The sequence below is a fragment of the Quercus robur genome, chromosome 10, assembly GCF_932294415.1.
Source record: "Quercus robur chromosome 10, dhQueRobu3.1, whole genome shotgun sequence".
NCBI lineage: Eukaryota > Viridiplantae > Streptophyta > Magnoliopsida > Fagales > Fagaceae > Quercus > Quercus robur.
This window is the reverse complement of record NC_065543.1, coordinates 15,396,702-15,423,695: the sequence shown is the minus strand read 5'-3', so window position 1 is coordinate 15,423,695 and position 26,994 is coordinate 15,396,702. Positions and strand designations below refer to the sequence as shown.

The 26,994-nt window shown below is 40.6% G+C and overlaps 1 protein-coding gene across 1 annotated transcript; it reads left to right on the top strand.

Annotated features, from left to right (window-relative positions):
• Positions 1 to 15,331: 15,331 nt before the first annotated feature.
• LOC126702621 (transcription factor IBH1) lies at positions 15,332 to 16,572 on the top strand. Its single transcript, XM_050401379.1, has one exon. The coding sequence runs from the start codon at positions 15,805 to 15,807 to the stop codon at positions 16,255 to 16,257; it is 453 nt and encodes a 150-aa protein (XP_050257336.1). The 5' UTR covers positions 15,332 to 15,804; the 3' UTR covers positions 16,258 to 16,572.
• Positions 16,573 to 26,994: the final 10,422 nt, after the last annotated feature.

The following is a 26,994-nucleotide window of genomic DNA, read 5'->3' as shown; positions in this document are numbered from 1 at the left end:
CCTGAAAGCATACTCGGATAGGTATTGGGAGGTGTATAACGATTTAGATGACAACCATGATAATGTTGCTATCAGCACATTCAAAAGCAGTCTCCCCACCGAGCATGACTTAAGGAAATCCCTCACCGGAAAACCAGTTACTGACGTCCAACAGTTAATGGATAGGATCGACAAGTACAAAAGAGTAGAGGAAGATCAGCTGCAAGGGAGGGGAAAGGAGAAGGTTATCCACCCCAAAGCAAATGATGTCAGGTCGGAACGTCACAATCCTGGTCAGCCGAGGAGAGACTTTCCGCGACAGGCTGGGTAGAGCAACCCGCAAACAGTGAATGCCGTGTTCAGAGAGCCAGTACAACAGGTACTGGAGAAAATAAGGGATGAACCCTATTTCAGGTGGCCGGGAAAGATGGCTGGAGATCCTTCCAAACATAACCAGAACCTGTACTGCCACTATCATCGGGACCATGGGCATACTACTGAGGACTGCAGGAATCTGTGGAATCACCTAGATCAATTGGTCCGAGAAGGAAAGTTACGTCACCTGCTGCACCCATCGAGCGGCCATCCCGGCCAAGCAGCACAAGAGCCTCGAAGGGACGTGTCTTTAAGACCCCCCACCGGGACGATACATGTCATCCTCGCTGCACCAGGAAGAACCGGGCCACCCATCCCCAGGGTATTAGCTGTTGATCGGCTCCCCTCCGAGGGCAGGCAAAGGGAGCCCAAAAGGCCAAAAAAGGGAAGCTCCTTGATACTGGGATTCTCGGATGAGGATAGGAGAGGAACTATTCAACCTCACGATGATGCCTTGGTGGTCACATTGCGGATTGGGGGCTTCGATGTGAAAAGGGTGTTAGTAGACTCGGGAAGTGCGGTGGAGATAATGTACCCTGACCTATACAAGGGGCTGAACTTGAAGCCGGAAGATTTGACAGCTTATGACTCCCCCCTTTTCAGCTTCGAGGGAAGGATTGTTACGCCAAAGGGGCAAATCCGACTGCCCGTACAGACTGGGGCGGAAGTGGTGGAGGTGAATTTTATCGTGGTCGATGCTTATTCACCCTACACCGCGATAGTTGCAAGGCCATGGATCCACTCCCTAGGGGCCGTGACCTCCATACTTCACCAAAAAGTAAAATACCCATCCAGAGGACAAGTGGAAGAGATCCGAGGAGATCAGGCCGTGGCCAGGAAGTGTATGGTGGCCGCCATTTTACATCGGCCCTTAGTCGAGTCCTCGGTCCCAGAGAGCTTATAGCAACTAGTCTCCTCGGCAAGACAAGACGATGGGCTGGCCGAGGAGATAAGGTGTGAAGGTTTAGATAAGATTGCTGTCAAAGATGACCCTGAGAAGTTCTTTCAGGTCGGCTCTGAATTGCCCTCTCAAGAAAGGAGGAACTGGTCAGATTTCTCAGAGAAAATGTCGACGTATTCGCATGGGACGCCTACGATGCCCCGGGAGTTGATCCTAGCCTCATTTGTCACCACCTGAACGTCAACCCCTCTTCCATTCCGAGGAAGTAGCCACCCCGACGCCCTTCAAAGGAGCACGCTAGTGCCGTAAGAGACGAAGTGGCAAAATTGAAAAGAGCAGGGGCTATTAAAGAAGTCTTTTATCCCGAATGGTTAGCGAACACAGTGGTGGTAAGGAAGAAGACGGGGAAGTGGAGGGTCTGCGTGGACTTCACCGACCTGAACAAGGCGTGCCCCAAGTACCTATTCCCCCTACCCAAAATCGATCGATTGGTGGATGCAACCGTGGGGCACCCTCGAATGAGTTTCCTGGACGCCTTCCAGGGCTATCATCAGATACCCCTTGCGTTAGAGGACCAAGAGAAAACGGCTTTCATGACGCCCATCGGAAATTATCATTATAAGGTGATGCCGTTCGGGCTAAAGAACGCGGGCTCAACCTACCAAAGGATGATGACTCGGATGTTCGAGCCACAACTGGGCAAGATCATTGAGGTTTATATAGACGATATGGTTGTGAAGAGTAAAAGGGTGTCCGAGCACGTGAAAGACCTCAGAATAGTCTTCGCTATCTTAAGGGAGCACCGGTTGCGGCTGAACACCTCCAAATGTTCATTCGGAGTCGGGTCTGGGAAATTCCTAGGGTACATGGTCACCCACAGGGGAATAGAAGTAAGTCCCGACCAAATCAAAGCCATTAACAGCCTACAGACTCCTAGGAACCCGAAGGAGGTGTAGAAGCTCACTGGCATGATTGCGGCATTAAACCGGTTCATATCGCGATCGGCGGATCGATGTCGGCCTTTTTACCTCCTGATAAACAAGTGGAAAGAGTTCGAATGGTCGGAGGATTGCGCTCAGGCTTTCCAGCAGCTTAAGGACTACCTGTCCCGACCACCCATCATGTCCAGTCCTGAGGCAGATGAGGTGCTGTTTGCCTACATCGCCGTAGCTCCCTACGCTGTAAGCCTGGTACTTATACGGGATGATAATGGGGTGCAGCGACCGGTGTACTATGTGAGCAAATCACTACATGAGGCCGAGGTGCGATACTTACCTTTAGAAAAGGCAATTCTGGCGATAGTGCATGCAACCCGGAAGTTTCCTCATTACTTTCAGGCGCATACGGTCATCGATCTAACTCAGCTTCCCCTTCGAGCCGTTCTTCGAAGCGCTGACTACACAGGAAGGATCGCCATGTGGAGTGCTCTTTTGGGGGCCTTTGATATTAAATATATGCCCAGACCCTCCGTCAAAGGACAGGTCCTCGCAGACTTGGTAGCGGAGTTTGTTGAACCCTCTATAGAAACGATGCCCGAGAAGAAAGACCTGGGTGGAAAATTGGTTGGAGCAATTTCAGCAGGGGGGACCATGCATTGGAAGGTCTACGTGGATGGCGCGGCCAACCAAAGAGGATCAGGAGTTGGGATAGTTTTAATATCGCCGGACGGCCCTGCCATTGAAAAATTGTTAAGACTCGGATTCTCGGCTACGAACAATGAAGCCGAGTACGAAGCCTTACTTCAAGGGATGGCGATGGTTCAAAAATTGGGTGGAAGAATAATAGAAGCATTCTCGGACTCCAGATTAGTGGTCGGACAAGTGATGGGCGAGCTTGAAGCTCGAGACACTAGGATGCAAGAGTATCTGGGACAAGTCAAACGGCTACAGATGAGTTTTGAATCCTTCAGTCTGACGCACATTTCCAGGAGTGTAAACACCCATGCAGACTCGCTGGCCACTCTCGCCACGTCCTCGGCGCATAATCTGCCGCGAATGATCCTTGTTGAAGATCTATCACAGGCAAGTCCCATCTGCAGAAACCCGGCTCAAGTCCATCAGATCAGAAAAAGTCCTAGCTGGATGGACCCCATAAAGAGCTTCCTCCAAAATGACATCTTACCGGAGGAAAAACTAGAAGCCGAAAAGATACGCAGGAATGCTCCTCGGTTCTGGCTATCAGAAGACCACAAACTATATCGACGCTCTTACTCTGGGCCGTACCTACTCTGCATACATCCAGAAGAGTCTGAGTCTTTACTTGAGGAGTTACACGAGGGGATTTGCGGAAGCCACACCGGAGGAAGATCGCTGGCGCACAGGGCACTCACCCAAGGGTACTGGTGGCCGAACATGCAAAGAGAGGCCCAAGAATACGCTAAGAAGTGCGACCAGTGCCAAAGATTCGCCCCGAATATCCACCAACCCGGAGGGGTTCTCAACCCCCTCTCTAGCCCATGACCGTTCGCACAATGGGGCCTTGATATAGTCGAACCTTTCCCCAAAGCTGCGGGGAACAAGCGATACATAATAGTCGGAACTGATTACTTCACTAAATGGGTGGAAGCTGAACCCTTGGCCAACATTAGGGACGTGGACGCCCAAAAATTCATCTGGAAGAATATCATCACCCGCTTCGGGACTCCGCGTACACTCATTTCCGACAATGGTCTGCAGTTCGACAGTAAGAACTTTAGGGAGTATTGCCGCGAGTTTGGAATCATTAACCGATATTCCACCCCCGCCTACCCTCAAGGAAATGGGCAGGTCGAGGCCATGAACAAGGTCATAGTGAACGGACTGAAGAAGAGACTGGACGAGGCAAAGGGGAGATGGGTAGAAGAACTCCCCCACGTCTTATGGACTTATCGGACGACGCCACGACGATCGACCGGTGAGACCCCCTTCTCGATGACTTATGGGGCTGAGGCCGTGCTCCCGATCGAGAACAACTTTCCCACGCTAAGGTCTAAATTGTTTACCCCAAACGATAATGACGAGTTATTGGAACGAAGTCTGGACCTAGCTGAAGAAAGAAGGGAAAAAACGATGATTCATATGGCCTATTATCACCAGAAGCTGAGACAGGGGTATGATGCTAATGTCAAACTGCGGCCTCTGGGTCCAGGAGATCTCGTGATGAGAAAGATTCTTGGCAGCGCAAAGAACCCCTCTTGGGGCAAGTTGGGGCCCAATTGGGAGGGACCATACCGTGTCACATCCGTGGCCGGAATAGGCGCCTACTACCTAGAAGATTTGGATGAAAAAGCTGTACCTCGACCATGGAATGTAAATAATCTCAGAAGATATTGTTATTAATGAGAATGGCTTAGCATACGTTTTCTTTCATGACTATCCGCTACTTGCTGGTCCATTGACAACTATTTATAAGTTTTAAACAGAACCTAAGTCCTGCATGGCTCCTCGGACCACAGACTTAGGGGAAATTAATACTTAAGACAACTATTCATAGTTTTAAACAGAACTTAAGTCCTGCATGGCTCCTCGGACCACAGACTTAGGGGAAATTATTACTCATGACAATCTTTATAAGTTTTAAACAGAACCTAAGTCCTGCATGGCTCCTCGGACCACAGACTTAGGGGAAATTAATACTTAAGGCAACTATTCATAAGTTTTGGACAGAACCAAGGCCTTGCATGGTCCTCGGACTCAAGCTTATGGGGAAACCAAATACACGAAAGAAGAACTATAAGTTTTGGACAGAATCAAGGCCTTGCATGGTCCTCGGACTCAAGCCTATGGGGAAACCAAGTACACAAGAAAAACCATAAGTTTTAAACAGAACCTAAGTTCTGCATGGCTCCTCGGACCACAGACTTAGTGGAAATTAATACTTAAGGCAACTATTCATAAGTTTTAAACAGAACCTAAGTCCTGCATGGTTCCTCGGACCATAAACTTAGGGGAAATTATTACTTATGATAGATTGGGAGATTGTTACTTAAAGGAAATCATTTTAATGCATGCGCATAGTCTAGCATCATCGCAACCCTCAAATGCGCAGCCTAAAAACCCATTTTTATTTTGACCGTTTACCTGTATCTACATCGTTGCAAATGTTTAAAAAAGAGCGCTACTGACATACATCCATAGTAAGCAAAACGAACATTTTATATTAATATTCCGAGTACATTAGAAAGAGAGGTCCTTACAAAAGAATGGAAAAATAAGACGACTCTCATTCAAAGAAAAAAAGAGAGTACAAAGATCAAAAGCCTAAAAGGCTAAGCCTTAGCGGGAGGATCTTCTTTCTGCTCGGGCTGAGGAGGAGGAACCTCAATGGTAGAGTCTGTGGCGGGATCCTTCGCCATATCAGGTACAAGGACGGCATCAGGCACCGCCAGGTCTTGCTCTGAAGCGACTTGGGCGTCATCAGGATTATCTCGGATCTCCTGAGGATAGAAGATGCTCTCGGGCAGTCTTAGTGCCGAATCCGCAGGAACTCCTGCAGCATCGAGAGCATGAGCCCATGAAATACTGCAGTAATCCCTGCACACCTCGGGGATCTCCTCGGATAGCCTGGCTTCCGTCTTTTCAGCCCCGAGCTGGCGAGCAGCATTCTTCTCGGCCTCAGTAGCCTCTCGGATCAGCTGGGCCTCCTCTTTGGCCTGCCTCAGCTCATCCTCAACTTTTTGCAGGGCAGTCTTGAGATCCTGCACTGCCTGCCTCTCAATGGCGAGGTTAATTTGTGTCGAGTACAGCTCTTTGCGCTGGTCCTCCGCCTGGGTCTCGGCACTCTTTAAACCAGCCTCTGCACTTTTGCGCCGGTTCTCCGACACCTTGAACTCGTCCGTGAGTTTAAGGTGATCGTACTTGAGGGACCCCAAGGCTTTCTCCATCTCCGCCCGAGCCTGGGTCTCAGCCTCAGCCCGACTACGGCTATCACGGCAAAACTCATCAGCCACGAACACCTGCTGAGTAATCTACGAACGAAACAAGATTGTTTTGAAAAAGAAATCTAACAGGGGTAAATAAATTAATAAAACAGTAAAAGGATTACTTACCATCGCGAGATCCCTTTTTAGGGATAGGAAGAGCTCGGGCTGAGAGAACCGCCTATAGGCCTTCATATCTCGAGGAAGGAGTAGGGGTTGCTCTAAGGCATCCGCCACGTACCCTGTCCGGCCTCGGTTATACTCTCGGACCGAAGCATTGAAAGGGATGGCAACCCCATCCAGCTCCAACTTGGGGTTCCATGCACGAGGGGAAGCGCGCACTTCAGCAAGGTTCTCCTCATCCCGGCTCTCCGAGGAGTTACCCTTTCTGCTCCTTGGCGCCTGTGTGGTCTTTTGCTGCTTGGTCGGCTGGGCAATCACCTCACCTTCCTCAGGAGTGTCAACCGGCCTCTTCTTCTTCAGGTCCGGATTAACCTTAAGGTCAGGGTCCAAGACGCCCTGAGGGACCACAGGGGGAAGGGTTTTGACCTGTGATGGAGTTGGTCCCTTCGATGACTGACCCTTCGATGACTGACCTTTCCCTCGGGAGGACATCAGCTCCTTCAGAGACTTTCCTTTTCCTGCCATGGGCTCTACCTCTTCGTCTGAAGTATCATCCGAGCAGATAACGATTGAGGGAACACCAACTGCGGAATGTTGGTCCTGCTCTACTTCGGGATTAGAAAGCTCCACCAAGGGGTTTTGCTGAATTTCCTCCTCGAAGTAAAACTTGTCTATCTCTTCCTCAAGGGAAAGACGAGACGATTCAGCTTCTTCTTCAACCAGAACAGCAGCGTCAGGCTCGTTTACCAGAGGTGGCTGCTCTGCTAAATAGGGATTTCTGACACCAGGCAACACAACTGGTGGCAGATCGTACTGAGCTAGGAACCCGTCCTTGGACACGTCAATCCTAGCCAGCCTCGGACTGCCAGCCCTTATAGCGTGACCGATTGCCTGGAAAGCGCTGCTCAGAGGTTGATAGCCCAGAATCAGATGGGCCGCACGCAACTGTCCGTCCTCGGCAACGTAAATCTCCGACCTAAGGAGATAGTTCAACGCTGGCACTTTCACAAAGTTTATCCGAGGAGCGACGTGAACTTTGTCTGCAAACAACCAAGAAAAGTAGGGTTAGTCCATGAAATTTTCCAATTACAAAGAAAGCAAGAAAAATAACCCCTCAATACTAAATCCTTTCCCAAAAAGGACCGATCCTAAAAGCGCCGCACCTGGGTTTCCTGCCCGAGTTGGACAATGAATACCGTCGAACCACTCCCCAGAAGCAATGAGGAAGTCATTCTTCACGGTCTTATTGGATACTGGGAGACAAGAGATCAACCTAACGTCCTCGTTCCGGGATTTAAGATAATACCCATCATCCCCGAGGCGGTGACATTCGTACAGATGAGCCACATCGTGCCAAGTAAGGCCTAGATTCATCCGCTCGTCTAAGACATCTACACAGCCTAGAATCTTGAACATATTCGGGGCACACTGATACGGCATCAACCTATGGTTGAACAGGTATTCCCTTGTAATCCTACGCATGGGAAGTGTCATCCCTCCCTCTATGAAAGCAATCATGGGGATAACGACTTCTCCCTCACCTCTATCTGTCAATACTCCTTCAAGAGGACAGTACCGCAGCCCAACCCCCGGGGGAATGTGGTATTTAGCCCTAAAGGCCTCCATAGCGGCTGGAGTTTTTACTAATTTTTCGAATCTACCCATCTGAACTGAATTGGGGAAATGAAAGTAAAGACCGAGAAGAAAAGTAGAGTCCGAGGAGGGAATTAAAACGGCAAGAAGAACGAAATGTACTGGTACCTTCACAAAACGCTCAATGGGACGCCTGGAAATCTCTCTTGGACGAAACGCTTCACAAAAAAATGGCTACGGTGGCGTAACGGACGCAAGTGTTTGTATATCTCTGGGATTCGATGGAGTTCTCTGGAGTCCTTTGAGGTTTACGAAATACAGATAAAAAGAAAGAACTGAACCCCTCTGACGTCTTATATAGCCGGGAGGAGAGAGAAAAGATCACTCTTGCCTAAAAATACGAGAAAAAACGATGGCCGTTCGATCCACGCCACGCCGTTGGATGAAGGGAACATAACGCCTCCAGAAGTTAATGGCCGCGCCTCGTAAATTGTAGCGCGTCAAAAGTAACGATCCGCACGCGCGCCACACGATCTCCTTATGTCCATCCTCTCATAAACATCAAAACCTCGCCTTTCTCCTCAGAAGGAGATAAAAACCGGAGTTTTGAGGGGCTATTGTGGGGCCCGGCCCAAATATAATGGGCTATTCCAAATTCAGGCCCGTCCGAGGAGCGTCCTGTCCAAAGAAAAACCACATATGAAGCATTACTCGATCCCACTAGCGCCAAGGAAACCTGTCCGAGGAGTAACTCCTCCTCAGACATCACGAAGCTCAGACGAGGAACTCTCCCCAGCCATTTCAGTTCATCCTCCCAACATATAAAATGAATAAAATCCAAAATATCTCATGGAAAGCTACCACCACATTAAATGCGTCCCAACCACCCTTTTTGGCCGCATTAATGAGGAAAAGACCCCTGAACAGTATCACCTTGGCCTCTGCAACTCACAAAGGGACTGATGAGGACTGATGAGGGCGTCTGATGGGACAGGTGCTCAAGTAGATGCTTAGATGATCAACAGGTGTAAGGTTGAGATGAGAGGAGGAGAACTATATAATGTAGTGGAGTCCCTCAAAGAAGGGGACGGAAAAACTGTATAAGAAACTGAAGAAATAGAATTAGAGGAAAAAGATCCATTCTTGTGTTTTTATTTTTTTTTGCAAACAATACTGTCCATGCATTAGACCGAATAGGTTCACTGAGGCTAAGTTCTTTGACCCATCCTCTACAAATATTTATTGTGGGTTGTGCTTTGGGCCAAGGCCTGATCAACAGAAGTTGGGCCAGGAAAATCGTGCAACTACAAGTAATATTACAAGACAAAAAAAAAAAAAAAAAAATTAGTATTTTAGTTAAAAGGATGATGATAATTTTGGAAAATATGTTAGAACAAGTGGGCAGAGAGAATTTGAATCTTGATTTTCTTTATAAAAGACCAATACTACTAAACTATAAAAGTTTTGATGATATGATAATTATGGTGGTAATGAATTGATAACAATAGTGGTACAATTTAATAGTGTTATAAGTCGCGGTGACCATAATACGGACAATAGTGATAGTAATGAAGGTTGTAAAGCTAAAAAAAAAAATTCAATGGAGGTAGATTTGAAAAAAAAAAAATCCGAAATTAAATAAATATTTCTATAGTGGGTATAATTTATTTATTTTTTAAGATCTAAGAGCCAAAATGTACCATCCCACAAAATCAATCATTTTTAGTTTAACTAAGTTAGAAGGGATTTCTATGGGTTTCAAATAACTCAATTGATAAAGTCTCTTATCATTGAATAAGAGATTTAGAGTTCAAATCTCGCCAAAATTTAGGATTAAAATCTCTTTTACACAAAAAACCAATTGATATTTTAAATTGATGATAAATAACAATTATCATGGAGCAAACACCATGTGTTGAATTATTTTCTAACTTATACCCTAAAACAAAATTTGTTTTGTTTTGTTTTGTTTTTTGTTTTTTAAAACACAATTGTTTAGTTAGAAATAAAAGAATCTAGCTAAAATTTAAGTAACTAATATGGACACTAACATAATATTGAATATTGTGGGGCCAAAGAATTTGTGGCCCTAGCCCACTTTTACATTGGGATCCAAGGCCCGAGCCGAGGAGGGATATAGCTGAGGACATATAATAAAAGTCCAAGTAAACCTTGAGACATAGTCGAGGATGACTCTATCCTCGGCATCCCCAAGGCCCTCTTGAAAGAAAGGACAAGAACGGTATAGGAACAGTTTTGGGAAAAACCTAAAATATCCGCGTTGATAGAGAAAGGACCCCTGGACAGTATGACGACAAAGGACAAAGGAAAAGCTGCCATTACTGCCATTGAATACTCTGCATCTGACAGGACCATGCTCTTCAGCTTTTACAACCATCCCCAACCACTTTGGATATGGGCTGATGGGACAAGTATCAGTCCTGGAAAGTCGAACCTACATGTGGACGTTGGATGAGGGGTACAGGCTAATATAAAATGAGAAGTAAGCAATCTAGAAAAAGGGCTGGGAAAAAGGCTAAGAACCAGAGCCTCCCAGGCCGTACCGAGGAGAGAGACTTCTCGAGCGAACATAGTTTATTTCCGTATGAATACCATGACCAATTATCATCCGGTGACCAAGGCCTAGCCTTTCAAACCCACGCTCTACAAATTATACTGTTTGGGCCCCTAACGTGCTAACCCACTATCATTTTGGGGTTATTACGAATTGAGTCCTTACAATTGGCACTGTCTGTGGGAAGGCTTGTGTGTTGGCACAGGCGGTGGGTCGAGAAAGTCCCCCCATTACTTCCAACAGCCCGTTGTAGTGCCCTAACATAAAGTTCCATTAGGGGCTACGCTTTTCCATTAGGGGCTATGCTTCGAAGCGTCAGTAGCACGGATGGTTCTAGGGGCTTGGTCGAGGGGCTAATCCCCCCAAACCAATGTCCCACGCCTTGGCCGAGGGGCTAATCCCCCCAACTACTTAAAAAACTAAGTTTTGGACAGAACCAAGGTATTGTATGGTCCTCGGACTCAAACCTATGGGGAAACCAACTACTTAAAAAGCTAAGTTTTGGACAGAACCAAGGTATTGCATGGTCCTCGGACTCAAACCTATGGGGAAACCAACTACTTAAAAAGCTAAGTTTTGGACAGAATCAAGGTATTGGATGGTCCTCGGACTCAAACCTATGGGGAAACCAACTACTTAAAAAGCTAAGTTTTGGACAGAACCAAGGTATTGTATGGTCCTCGAACTCAAACCTACTTAAAAAGCTAAGTTTTGGACAGAACCAAGGTATTGTATGGTCCTCGGACTCAAACCTATGGGGAAACCAACTACTTAAAAAGCTAAGTTTTGGATAGAATTAAGGTATTGTATGGTCCTTGGACTCAAACCTATGGGGAAACCAACTACTTAAAAAGCTAAGTTTTGAACAAAACCAACGTATTGCATGGTTCTCGGACTCAAACTTATGGGGAAACCAACTACTTAAAAAGCTAAGTTTTGGACAGAATCAAGGTATTGCATGGTCATCGGACTCAAACCTATGGGGAAACCAACCACTTAAGGAGAATTATAGATTGCTCAGACCTACGGGAAGATTATTTACTGAAAGTCGGATTAAGTCCTAGACGGAATGAAGATCCCGACCTGTCCTCAGATCCTTAGTTCTAAGGGAACTGATGCAAACGAGCGTTTAAGTTCGGTAAGGTCGTACTTCGGTCCTTGGACCGGATGCCAAAAATGGCTAAGGCTATGAAGGTTATTAGGAAGGTGGCAAAGCACCCTAGTACATGGCGACCCGCATGAGCAGTTCATTTTGGGTTACCCATCCTCGGATGATTACCTCCTACACAGTACTGAGCATTCAGCTGTCATCTCGGCTAGTCTTGGGTATGTAACCTTTTTCAGGTTGGCATTATTGTGCCGAATAGTTTCAATAAGCTCAGAATAATATCTTTTCTTAACAAGGGTTTCGGCCCTAAGTATCGTTCAGAATAAAAAAAAAAAAGAAATAAAAAATCATCATATAATGGCACATCTATTCACAGCATAACTATTGCAGAAAAGAAAGAATACATAGAATAAAATAATGTCAACTTTTATTAATATAAAGAAGTAGTACAGCGTACAATGAGGGGCTTAAACAAGCATATGCAGGAAGCTAATTACAAAAGCAAAAATAAAAAGATACAAGGAAACGACAAATCTTTCTAGACTCTGCTCCAGTAGCGATTATGTATGAGAGGGTGACCCCCTTTGATGGAAGAGGAGAAGAAGAGGAAGAAGTAAAAGCACCAGGATAGATCTGGTGATGGGAAGGAAGAAGAAGAGGAGATAAAAGGAGGTACCAGTGAAGGAAGAGAGGAAGAAGCAGGGATGCTTAGTCCCTGCGTCAGCCCTGACTCCTATCACGCAGGTGCCATATTAGCTATGCTCGAAAGAGAGCGGATGGTACTGATGGTGAGCAACCCCAGCTCCGTTGCACTAAAAATTTGATGCGATTAACACCTGTTTCGAATTTTGGCTGAAGGAAGAGGAAAAATATCTTGAGTCTCTGCCTACCCTGCCCTGACCGAGTCATCTTAAGTTTCGGAGGGACCCGGTGCTTCTGGAGAGGATGTGGTTCCTTCACCCCCGCTTTTACCTCAAACATATCACACTCTAAAGTTTGATTATGCTGATAAGGAAAACTTTGAGCATAGTTGGAGGTTTAGGACTTTAGAAAGACTAAAGGGTCTGTGCGTAAAGGAAGTGACCTCCTGCCTTGCTTCTTATACGGAAGGCAAAACTGGTGGCATTTAATCTGTACAGATTTCCAAGGAAAGCTCAGAATGAGATAAATCCCGCTCAACTCCCAATGTCGTTTACAACCGTTGAATGGGCGTTGCCTCGTGAAAGGAGCTTATTAAAAACGCACCTCGTACACTGAAACGGTAGAGGCGCGACGTGAGTAAAACTAAAGGAATGTCTCATGACCGGGAGCGTTTCCCAGGCAAACTAAAAGACATCGACATTAATGAAGGGCAAAGCTAGAAAAATTGTGGTATAGGCCCGACATCAGCAAAATCCTCCTCCCCGACCAAGAGGTTGGGCAGAAGGATTTTGAGGGGCTATTGTGGGGCTAAAGAATTTGTGGCCCTAGCCCACTTTTACATTGGGACCCAAGGCCCGAGCCGAGGAGGGATATAGCCGAGAACATATAATAAAAGTCCAAGTAAACCTTGAGACATAGCCGAGGATAACTCTGTCCTCGGCATCCTCGAGGCCCTCTTGAAAGAAAGGGCAAGAACGGTATAGGAACAGTTTTGGGAAAAACTTAAAATATCCGTGTTGATAGAGAAAGGACCCCTGGACAATATGGCGACAAAGGACAAAAGAAAAGCTGTCATTACTGCCATTGAATACTCTGCATCTGACAGGACCATGCTCTTCAGCTTTTACAACCACCCCCAACCACTTTGGGTATGGGCTGATGGGACAAGTATCAATCCTGGAAAGTCGAACCTACACGTAGACGTTGGATGAGGGGTACAGGCTAATATAAAAGGAGAAGTAAGCAATCCAGAAAAAGGGCTGGGAAAAAAGGCTAAGAACCAGAGCCTCCCAGGCCGTACCGAGGAGAGAGACTTCTCGAGCGAACATAGTTTATTTCCGTATGAACACCACGACCAACCATTGTCCGGTGACCAAGGCTTGACCTTTCAAACCCACGCTCTACAAATTATATTGTTTGGGCCCCTAACGTGCTAACCCAATATCATTTTGGGGTTGTTACGAATTGAGTCCTTACAAATATATATATGGATGCTAAGAACATTCATAGCAAGTTATCCAAATTAATGTTTAAAAATATAGCTAAACCCACTTAAAATGCCCTTGCATCAGGCTTAACACTCTATTGCACACTAATAACAATTGAATAGAACCTTAAAAGTTGTATATAGGTACTACTCATCAATACACCAAAATTTATTTATTTATTTATTTTCTCTCACTCTTATTCTCCACCTAGGGCTCTCTCTCTCTCTCTCATGCACCAATCCACACAGATTGACAATGGTGGTGTGATCTGGTGTTCTAATGGTGTTGCGAGTGGTGGAGGACTTGGTTCTCTTTATTGTGATTTGGTGGTGGTGGTGCGATCTATTAGGATCTTGTGGTGTTGCGATATAGTTTTCTCTCTTAGCTGTGTTGTTGATGAAGGACTTGGCAACATTTCTCTCATTGGATATGGCAGTGGTGTTGAAGGTTAGAGAGAGAGAGAGAGAGAGAGAGAGAGAGAGAGAGAGAGAGAGAAGGATGGGTGGAAAAATATATATTTAAATAGAATAATGATAAAATATTGAGACTGATGTAGTTGTATGTGAATGGTATATTAGGTTTTTTAGAAGAAAAAAGGAAGCTTGCATATGTAATCATCACTCCACGCCCCGTGATATATTGCTACTTAGTATATTGCCACTAGCGCATAGCAGGACGACAGTAAGTTAATTAAACTAACAAAAAGTAAAGTTATTAGACTAAGTGTCTGTTTGAGAACAATTTACTTAGTTGGAATTGAAAACTTTTTGTTAAAAGTGCTATAAATAATGCTAAAAGGTAGCTGAAATAGTACAGTAGGATCCATGAATAGTACCAAAAAGTGCAATGAGATTTATAATAGTAGCAAAAATAAGTTGAATAGTAAAAAAAACTGAATTTTTAAGCCAATACCAAATGCACACTAAATTTGATATATATTTTTTTTATAAGGTAGAAATTCTACTTTAACTTAATCTAAGTATAAATTTGTGTGAAACTTCTTCTTGGATATTTGAACTTTGACTCTTGTCTCCTACACTAAATTTGATTAAAAATGCCTTAAAAGACTGATGTGATTAATGTTGTGTCATTATACTAATAAAAAATGGGTATAATTGTCATTGGCACTAAAGAAAGGGGTTAGCAATGCAATGAAGATTCTTTAGACCTAACACAAACACAAAGCATTAATTGACAAGGAAGTAATCGAAGATTAGAAAAGAGAAAAAGGTTCCATATCAGACAAGTGGGTAACTGAACCATGTGCGAGCATGTGGTGGTTGGGCCTTGGTGGGTCCACTAATCCACTTCTCCAACCCTATTCCTTGAAAATGAAATTACACACACACACACAAAACTCGGTTTAATTAGTGCACGTGATCTCAGAGCAAGTGTCGTCCACGCTATTCATCCACTGGCTTAAAAATCATGGACCCCATTCCTCTCCTCTCCTGGCACCTTTTCTTGGTGGACTAACATTACATTCTTTAACAACATAAAGCAATCTGTCATCTCTGCAATAATTTTTTATTAATATATGTCACAACTTTTGTCAATCCTAGCGTGATTCCCACGCTCTCTTTGGCATATGCACAAATGGCACCTCTTTATGATAAAGATAACAAAAATTGAAAAATTATATAATATTTTTTTTATAAATAAAACAATGGTTCCAAAGTCTAAATTCTCTCTAGCCTTCCAATTTCAATCCCTCACCTAGTCCAACTCCTGCCCATCTTCTCCTTCAAATTCCTACCTTCCTCATCAGTATCTGTATCCAAAATCCAAATCCAATATCCATCTCTCTCTCTCTCTTTCTTTTTCTAAGTGTTTGGGCCTTGTTGATTCTTGTGTCAGACCTGAGTTTTTATGTCTTTTTGTCCTTGCAACTTGCAAGCAGGATAGCAGCAAGAGGACCCAATTTGTGTCAGAAGGAAATCCCAACTTCCAATCTTTAATGCTCATGTTTTTCTCTCTCTCTTTCATCCCAAAAGGTAACTATTGTCAGAGTTAGTTGTACTAGGATTTGGATCCCACTTCCAAGGCCACCACAATCAACACATATCTTTTCTTTCTCTCTTCTCTTTCAGTTTTAGCCTTCTACTCCTTCTACTTGCACCAACCATGACTCCAAAGGGTGTAACCCTAAACACCAATTCTCACAAAATCAAGTTTGCTCGGAGGTTCATCCGTACACTCTTGAGGATGAGAAAGAATGCACCCAGTTCATCATCCATTGAAGAAATCCGCAAGCGCAGTCAGAGAATAAAGATCGCGGCGTATTCATCCATGGCTCATGCAGTTGGATCAAGGAGGGCTTGGAGTCGAGCCATTCTTTTCAAGCTTCGAAACCGGGCAAGGCATCACGGTATGATGAGAAGAAGATCCATGAAGAAAAGGGTCATCAAGAATGATCCACCAGGAGATCAAAGCCAAACCAACAAGCTTAGACAACTTGTGCCAGGTGGGAAAGCCATGGATATGTGCAGCTTGTTGGAGGAGACAGCTCACTATATAAGTTGCCTTTCAACTCAGGTTAAGGTCATGCAGACAATAGCAGATCACCTTTCTAAATGAGCATGAAAAAAAGTTTTCAACATATAGAAAATGCTACGGTAAAGGTATAAGATAGAGAGAGTGCAAATGGTAAGTATCTAAAGCACAGAGAATAGCTTATATAATTGGGTTGACACGCACATATATATATATATATATATATATGTTATATATATACACAATTATACATATTTAAAGACAATCATAAGTGAGAGACTCAAAAGCTTCCACGAGCAGGGTTTTTTTTCTTGATTGTACATATATAGATAATCCAGACTGGTAATGCAGGGACGGATAGTCCTTTTATGTTATTTATTTTCTCTCTCTTTGTGCGTATTTGTGTTTTAATTTCTCTGTCTTTGTTTGTTTTTATGTATTTTTTGTGTGGCCTGAATAGAATGTTTCTGCTTTTTACAATTTGTCAATTGTTGGTCATACCGTTTAAAGGAGCATTTCAGGTGAAAAAATTGAAGTGTGAAAAGATACACATGCTTGTCTCTGCAGAAACACATGTTTGGTTTCATCAAGTTAGGTACAATTTGGATGATGTTTATGGTAGTGACACACAAGAAGGAACATGAGGCGTGTTACTTCTTCTCAAGGCTGAAGTTAGGGAGGTAAGATTTAAAGCCCCTTGGTAGACAAAGCCAGGATGCATGCATAAATAGTGGCTGTTGATAATCTTGGTCTAGGAATGGACAGTGGACCCAACATATAACCAGGATTTTTACTTTTCAGAGTTAAGGCGGAGAATTATCTAGTGGGTTCAGTTAGTTCATTTAGTAAAGTATTTTGTTGTTGAGTAAGACATGAGATTTGAATTCAGTATATACTAAAAATTAATTGATGTTTTGACTTGATGATTGATGATAATAAACAATTATCATATATAGAACGGACATTATAAATTGAAAATCTAACATATTTATATAAAAACAATAAAGAGGTAGATTTGAACCAAATATCTCGCTAATAGAAGAAACAGTCAATACTACTAAATTACAAAAATCTTAATACACATAAATATCATTTTATTTCAAAGTTTCATGTCAATTTACATGGTTTTTATCCCTAGGGTTATCATTCATTTAAGCTCTTGAAATTAACTTAATTAAGCTTTTCTTTTTCAACATTTCCACTCATTTTTTTAATTACATCATTTTCTCACCTTAAATGTGGGTATTCAAATCTCTTTAAGTACCCAGTTATTTCTCGAATGTGTGTAATTATCCCATCTCATATATACTAAGTAATTATAATGAAGAATTTTTTGGAGATAGCCCCTATTTCAAATAAAAGTGTTTTTATTTCAAAATTTCATGCCGATTTATATGGTGTTGTCCCTAGGGTTGTCATTCATGAAGTCCTTGAAATTAACTTAATCTTTTTTCTTTCAACATTTACACTCATGTTTTTAATTGCGTTCAATTTTTTTAACATAGGTGTAATCAGAACTCTTTGAGCACATAACCATTCTCTCAAGTGTGTGTAGTCTTATATTTCATACACCAAGTATATATAGGAAGGGATTCTTTGGGATTTATTCTAAGATGTTAGTTAGGAGTTTTGAACATAGAATTTCATGGATATCATGAGATCTTAAGGACCCTTAGAAATATTTGTATATATTTATGTTTGATATAGTAACTCAAGCATCTCATCAGAATTGTGATCTCACCCATTACCCTAATTTGATGTTAAGTGTCAGTACCCAAAGGTCATAGTTTTGTTGTATGCATACACATGAAAAATGCATACACATGAAAACTTTCTGGCTGTCATACAATGACCACCTACACCAAAGTCCAGAATGCAGGCTGGCATGCATATCTCACAAGGGAATGAGAAACTGCCACCGAGTTCTTATATATATATATATATATATATATATCGTTTTAGTTGTCAACTTACAGATTCTTCTTTAAGATGGGCCACTTGACAGTTTTCATTGTTGGATGTGTCAATATATGTCTGATCTCTTAAGAAGACGGAATACCCATGTCCCAAGTAACATGGAATTATCCTCTTTTTACGTCTAAAATATTTCAGACAGACAGAAAAGAGTAGCAGAAACAAAGGAAAGTACTATTCTCTCCATTGGTCGACCTACTTTTGAGACTGTCAAGGAATGTTTGCTTTGGAATTTGGACAAGAATAAGAATAGCACATTGCACATGGTAGGTCCACCGTTTCTCTAATGTTGACTAGAGAGTCACTAGCTAGTAAACTTATCATTTGCCATGCATCATTAAGCGGATTGGATATTAGGAAAAAATAGAGCATTATACTATATATTATTATTAGTATCATTAATGTCGTTGTAGTCATCTTCATTGTCAACATATGGTTTACCGAAAATTTATTGCTTCAATAGCCGGTTATATCATTTTGTCAAGTGAGCTGTAACCAAAGAAAGGAAATTTTGATGGATTTTATAACAAGAAAATGTAATAGAAACAAACTTATTAGGTGGTGTGCTATTCTCATTAAAGGTAATGGAAGATTCAATATTTTTGTTAAATTCATTATTTTCTTCCTTTTGTTTTATTGATAAACTACGTACACACTAATTAATTTGAGAGTTTTAAATCACATTTGTCTAATGGTCTTATACTCACCACTTAACCTTCATCCAGTTTATGTAGGGATTATAAGTTAACCTAGCTGTGTCGAAGTTTAGTTTCTTGGATATATATATATCCAGTTTATGTAGGGATTATAAGTTAACCTAGCTGTGTCGAAGTTTAGTTTCTTGGATATATATATATATATATATATACAGAGGCGGAGCCAGGGGGGTCGAGGGGGGGCCACTGCCCCCCCTAGCCCACCCAAAAAAAAAAAATTTTTTTTTTTTTTGATACTATCATTTTTTTTTTCAGTTTTGAAGGTGAGAACAGTTGTTGGTTTTTTTTTTTTTTTTTTTAATTGACTCGTTTTGGTTGCTGATGAAGTTGTGAAAAATGAAATATATGTATATATATTTTATACTTGTTTTCCTAATCATTAATGGAACAAAATCACCTTAGCTACTTAACATATTTGTTGTTTCTATTTTTTTTCTTTTTAAATACATAAGATATATGTGCATAAAATGCATATATCTTATACAAGTTTTGCCCCCCCTCAACTCAAATTCTAGCTCCGCCACTGTGTATATATATATATATATATATGGCTTCAAAAGTTTTGGTGAGTTTAGAGTCCCCATATAAAGCTTAAACTTGAGAAAGCCCTCTCATAATTTTTTTTTCCACCATGCATGCATTACATGGTGAAAACACTTAATGATAATTTTTCTTTCTTCCATGCCAATTGTATGTGTGCATTCTGCATTACTGAGTTTTCAAGTATTTTTCTAGTTTCTAAGTCTTCCAATTGAATGAAAATGATAATTCCAAAGAAATGCAGTGTGTTGGTTTAAGTATTATTCAAATTCATTTATTTCATTGTTTTACAAAATTTTATATTCAAAATCGATGTCATGTTATATTGTTTTGAATGTCCTCGTAGAATTGAAAATTTTCTTAAATACAATCTTGGTTATTTAAAATAAATAGAAATTTTTTGTTCTACTTTTCAAATTTCTGTTTATGCTCCACCATTCATAACTTTTATGTGTTTAATTTTTTAATTATTTTTTATCTTAAACTTTAGTTATTTTAGAGAAAAAAAAAGAATATGTGACAAGTTATGATTGGTAGAGTATAAAGTGGAACACAAAAAATGGGAAAAATAATTTTTATTCATCTAAAATTTAGTACTTGAATGATTTTGTCTCTAAAGTTTACAATAATTGCTTTTAATCATTTAGGTGACATGATCTAACTAAAAACTAACATTTCATTACTCTATTAGGACTAAAACCAATCACTTTGAGTTTATTATTGATTAATTTAAGATTTTAAGAACTAAAAGCTGTTACTTTAAGTTTGTTAGAGATTGAAAGCAATCCCTTTAGACTCAAGAAATTAAAGTCACTCATAGACTAAAGTTCAGGAACCAATAGAATATTTTGTCCTTGAAAATATAACAACTAATTTCAATAAAAGAAGCCCTTAAACTACTGATTATTTTAATGTTAAAGATATAGTTAAAATGTGGTAGAATAATGATTAATTCATTAAATGTATAATTTCTTATTAGTTTAAACTACGAGTGCATTCAACCTATCAATCCGATGAAACCAACTCAACCTAACCCTATATCTTGGGTTGGTTTTCGTGGGTTGGTGGATGGGTTGGGTTGTAATTTTATTTTAGGTCTTGGGTTAGGTTGGGTTCAAGTTAATAGTTTTTTCAATACATCTGACTCAACCCGACCTACCATATATATTAGTTTATTTTATTATTATTATTTAATTTTTAGTTTGATTTATTTTGGTATTTTGAGAATTATTTTTGATGAATTTGAAAATTTGGAATACAATTTATGCAAATTATATGAATTATAATGATTTATTAAAAAAAAGTTCTTAAATAGTTGTGTGGGTTCTTTTTTTTTAGCACACAAGTTTAAGTAGAAATAAGGATCTTGGGCACAATACTTATTATTTTAAGAGATTGGGCTTGATTCACTGTAGCTAATTTGGGCTGATTTCGAACTAGGTGGTGCACAGAATACAAATCTTACAACATGTACATGCTAACATGCAGGAAATAATATGCATTGAACAACAAGGAACAATAATTGAATGAAATGATAAATAAGGAACATAAAATAAAGTGTTGATCCTCAAGATAATGTAAAATAATTTATTACTTTCTTGATTGTATAATACACTATGCTCACTAGGACGTGTTACAAGGTCCAAATAAGTTCAAAAATCACAGGCTTAGATGGCTCTTCGCTCTTCAGGCCTCTAAGACTTGCAAAGTTTGAGTCCCTTTGAATCTAAGTATGTTCTCTAGTAGCTGTTTGAGGATACTGGACAATATTTCCCTCTTCTTTATCTTTTTTTTTGAATTCTAGCAGAGTTTTCTCTATGATTTTTACTCTAATTCACTGTTGCTGAATGCCCTTCATTGTTGGCTGCTTCCCCTTTTATAGTGTCATCCTAGGGTTTCCGGGGTACCACTAATTCCCTCTATTTGTTCTTTTGGGTACCAAAATCAATGTTGTGTCAGCAACATTGGTGGCTGGTCCTTTCCTGATTCTTCATTATTTCCTTCCTTTTGAGACTTCCTCTTCGAAAGACCCCCGTTGACCTTCCCGTTCTGGGGTGTCCTAGAGGGTTGACCTTTAGTCTTTCTTCTTTTAAGGCATCTAGATTCCACTTTTTCTAACCCAACTTTTGGCTACTTTTCCCTTTGTCATTTTTCCCAAGTGAGTTGATTCAATCCTGTCAGGCTGAAAGATCTCTAGCCACATTCCCTTATGGTTCTTCTTCCTGGGATCCCCAAGGTACTAGGCCTTTACTTATGGGTTGTTGGTTCTTAAGCCTTTTGACCCTCTTTTTGCATCATTGGGTGGCTGATAGGGACATATCTATTTATTCTAGTTCCTTGTGTTTCTCGATACCCACCCTGAACTGTTTTAATCCCAACCTGGCTTTGTTGCATGTCCCGAGGATCCTAAGCTCCTGAGAATCCCCAGATATCTTGGCCCAGTTTTTTTCCCGGGCCTCCCTAGCGATTTTATGACCTTTGAGGGCTAGGCTGAGCTTTTTTCCTTTTTTTATTTTATGGGGCCTGAAACTTGCCCATTCATGGATTTGGTTCCCTCCTTAGGGACCCTTAATGTGTTTGGACCTCTCTTCTTTCTTATTGGAAGCCCAAATGCTTTATTTTTCCTAGGTTTCAATTCTTTGCTTTGTTTTGGGCCTTGGTATAACATTGTAATTTTTTGGGCCTCAACAATAGTTTATGAAAGTCCAAATTTTTAATAAAAAAACTAACTCAACCCAATCCATACCCAATGGAACCCATGTGGATTGGGTTGAGAATTTCTCAACTTGACAAGGTCTAGGTGGGTTGAAAAAGTCCTCCAACCCGACTTATATGCTCACCCCTAGTTTAAACTTTGTAATAAGTAGTAATTTATCTTAATGGATTCTAGATAGTTTAAATAGTAAATTCTCTTCTTGTGAAGTAAGGGACCTAATTTCAAATCTCGCATACACAAAAAAGAAACTCATTCATTTCTTGGCCTATTGGTAAAGAGAAATCATCATAGAGCAGACGCTATTCTATAGGTTTCAAATCATAACCTGTCTTAAAAAATAGTAATTTAATGTAGTATACTATCCAAGTTAATTTGTTGTGCTCTCTCTCTCTCTCTCTTTGTCTAATAATTTTATTAGATCTATGTCATGCAATGATATTAGAACCAATGTTATAAATCTCATTTTACAAGCAATTTCAGTTTTGTCTTGAGAACAAAATATTTTTGTATAGGTCAATATTAGTGTATCATTAATGACATTACCGTGCATATACATATGTATGAAGTCAAGATAAGTTCGTCTATCACCGCACACCTTTGGCGCGATGGTCACTCTACACATATTAAGTGCTTGTGGGGTGTGGGGGTCAATGGCCGGGGTTTAAGTTTCCAGGAGGGAGGTTCACACATATATACACTTAGATTAGGCAAGAGTATAATTTCTATCTTATATATATATATATAAAGAAAGATAACGTCGTCTAACTCATCATTATATTAGGAATAAACCCATATCTTCTCAATTGAAGAGTAATTATTCTCCCTCATTCAAAACATTCCATCAAGAGAAGCGATAGTTGGTATCAGTAAAAACAACCCAATATTTACACTGGTACATTTCAAGGGGTGTACTGTATCAAATTATTGACTAGTACATAATATTTTAGTTGCTATTGTCTAGTATTTAAGGCTTCAAAAGAAGGTGTTTTTTACCCCCCACCACTATTGCCAGCCGCTCTACAAGGTTGAGTGCAAATAAGTAAGGGTTTTTCAAATCTAAGAGTATTGCATCCAGGATTGTATAAAATGTTCTATTTTACCATCTAAAATGTCACTTTATCTATTATATAATACCACTTTACAACGCACCCAACATCCCATTTCTTATTTTTCTCATCTATTCATTTTTTTTATATTAATTTTACCACCTCTTTCTCTCTCTTCCTCTCCTCTTTCTGTCTCTTCTTAGTTCTCTCTTCCTATCCATTTCTTTGCGTCTAAAAGATTACCACCAACATAAAAAATAAAAACCTAGTCACCACCATAAAAAAAACCAAACCACCACTATAAAAAAATAAAACCCAGCCACTGCTAGGAAAAAATAAAAATAGTCACCACCTTCCTCTCCATCACCACCTTCACACCATCACCTTAGCCAAACCCACCACCTCACGAATGCTGCACCACTCACAACACCACCAACAACCCACAAAAGCCACAATCACTGAAAATAAAACCCAACCATCGAACCAAAAAATACCAACCACCAATTCAACCTAACCAATAATGACCCACCACCACCCCGATTTGCAACATCTGCAATGTCAAACCCATGAGCTCCACCACCCTGATTTAGCACATCTACCATATCAAACTCATGAGCTCCACCAACCAATGGGGCCCATGCCAATTGGCCACATCTCCACCATGGAGGCTTGATTCAAGGGAAGAGAGAGAGAGAGAGAGAGAGAGAGAGAGGAGTTTTGTCAAGTGAGGAGAGAGAGGTGAGAGGAATAAAGTTAATAAAAAAAGAATACAACTTGCTACAACAAGTTGTATATGTAGAACTTTACTATAGCAAAGTAAAAATTATAGCAAATACACACCTGGATGTTGCTTGTGTTTTGATGTTTTAGAGGCTAAAATAAGATTTCCGGAGTTTTACAACTCCGAATACTAATGCTCTAAATTCAAGAAATTGCATCTTGTCCCAAAACCTTACTGATCTATTCTTTACCATTTATAGTGTTCAAATAGAATCCCATTGTTAGAGATGTTATGACCCAAGAGGCCTAAACCAATTGTTGTTTCGTATACTTGTAAAACAAGCAAACTAACCCTAATTAATCTAGAGTTAACCAAGAGATCACTAGTATATAAACCCTACATTGGATTTACTGTGAGTGATTAATAAACAAAATATAGTTGTTAATAGCTTTTACTTATGGACGTACTTAATCACTTCACAACTTAACACCCATATAGGCCACCATGTGTCTTTCGTTTAGAAGAGTTGTCCTCCATATGGGTATAGATCTCTGTATCCATGCACCTAAATGTTCATGGTCCTCCATCTGGCATTTGACTTTCCTTCTCATCACATGTCATTGTCACTACTCATTACCACCTTAATAAAGTATTCCATCCCATGTGTCTTGAGGAGTATTATTTATTGGAATTCCTTCTAGTCATGCATCTCTACAATCTTGGCTAAGTTTCTTAGACCATTTGTCTTATATTTAGCCTATATCAGCTTTCGTTTTAGTCACACATCTCTATTACATTTTTTCAAGTTTTTCAGACCACACCTCTAGTCTGACACTTGATTTTTTTTTTTGTTTTTTGTTTTTTGTTGTTGTTGTTGTTGTGGTCATGTGTCATCTTTAGCTAAGTTTCTTGAACCACACATTCGCAACCTCTACAATATGATTTGCAGTCCTTTGCAATGTCAGGCTTCAATCACCATGCACGATTTTTTTTTCCATTTAACTTTAAATTTCTTAGAATTTCGTTAGTGGGCACGTTGGCAAAACAAAGTTGGAAACTAGCATCTCGACTTTTAAAAACTCGAGTTCAGGGTGGAAATCGAGTTTTCAATCCTTGAGTTCCGGAGCTGAGAAACACTTGATGTGGAAAATTTTCCACGTGGAACCATGTAGAACTTGAGTTTTAGACACTCGAGTTCCGATTCTTCATTTTCTCATTTCTTCCTTCGTTCTCCTTGTTCTTCCTTTTCTCCTTGTACCTCACCCACAGATTCATCAAATCTTAGCACTGAAGCAACAACCCAAACCCATAGATTCATAATATCTTGGCATCGGAGCAAAAACCCAAACCCAAAAATCACGATCTCGGCATCGGAGCGGCTCCCTAAGCTTGGGTTTATTGATCTCAGCACCAGAATGGCTTGGAATTGTTAATCTCGGCACCAAAGCGCACTTGGGTTTGATGTTTCTATCTAATATTTTTGCTTGGTTTGTTGTTTTCTGGGTTTATTGTCTTTGGAAGTAGGTTTGGGGTTTTGAGAGTTAGAGAAATCGTTGGCCATGGTGGTCCGAAGAGAACAGGGCGAAGGGAAAACAGAGAAGGAAAAAACGGAACTTGAGTCTCTAAAACTTGATTTCCATATGGATTTTAGACTCCACCTCAGGTGTGCCAGCACATAGAACTCAAGTCTTTTAGGCTCGAGTTGCTACAGTGAACTCGAGTTTAAGAGACTCGAGATGTTATTTTACTGAATCGTTTCTAATGCAATATAACTAAAGATATTCTCTCCTAAATGCATGCTAGTTGGAAAATTACCTCCACCATGCGCCCATATGATTTCCAACCTTCTTTTTAGTTTATCACTTCCTTTATCCAATATGTGCTCTACCGGCCCGATTATATTTGCTTTTCAAATCGAGTTATATTTAGGCTTCCACATTGAGTCTAAGGTAGGATGTAAAGAACATTGTCGAGGCTCAAAGTCCATTGTATTACCCTAATCCAAATTAGACTAGGAATTCTAATCCTAGTTGTACAAGATGTCCTAACTATGCTGTGGTAACCCCTATATATATATATATATATAGTCGATGGGCCTTTTTCCTATTGAAGCAGGTTACTAAAGCTAAGCAGAACTTGATATTTTAGCTTGAATTTGAGCTTAAATTCAACTTAACTAATGAATTAACTTGAGCAAAGCTGAGTTCAAGTTTTTTGATGTTAAAGATATTTTAGCCTATTAGCATAGGCCCAAGCTTAATTCTACTTTGTGTGCAACCCAAGTCTCCTATTTGTACTAAAAGTCTATTAGTTTAGGATTTAGTTTACTATATATACACATGTTACGGTTCATTGTAACACAAAATTTATTCTACATTCTAATATATTATTGATGTAGCTCTTTAGGTTTTCTTTGTAGATGTAGGCCGTTAAGCTGAACTACATAACTCTCGTGTGTTATTGTGTTCTATATTTTATGTTTTCGCTTCCATACTAGCACATTCAACATGGTGTATCAATGCTAATATTTAACTTTAGGCTTTTTAACAAACTCAAGTTTGAAAATTGTTAATATGCTTGGTTCTAGCTCAAGCTAAACTTGAATATTTTACTTTTGTTGTCGGGCCGAACTTGAACATTCAATACTTGAAAAAACTTATCTGGTCTATCACCCCCACCTACCTTAGAAACTGGTTGATCTGTTGAAAAAATAAATTGGTTGTTTCTTTTCAATGGATTGGACAGGTCCGAAGATTGGGCCCTATATATACAAGATACGTTTGCTTTCATTGGGCCTTATCATAGGTTATACACTATAGCTTTTTAGTGGACTATTTTAATGGGCTTTTTTTTTTTTTTTTGAGAAGTATTTTTAATGGCCTTTTTAAAATAAGTCAATGCCTTATCTCAAATAAAAATGAAACAGATCAATAAAAATTAAGGAGGGGGGGGGGGGGGGGGGGAGGTGAATATTGGCTCAAAGCTTCGCAAAGATCGGCTAGAGTATAACAAAAGCAGGTTAATATCTCTGGTTGAGCGATTCAAGAGCAATAGGAAACCAAAATTATCATTCATTAAAAAAAAAAAAAAAAGTGGAAAAGAAAAGAA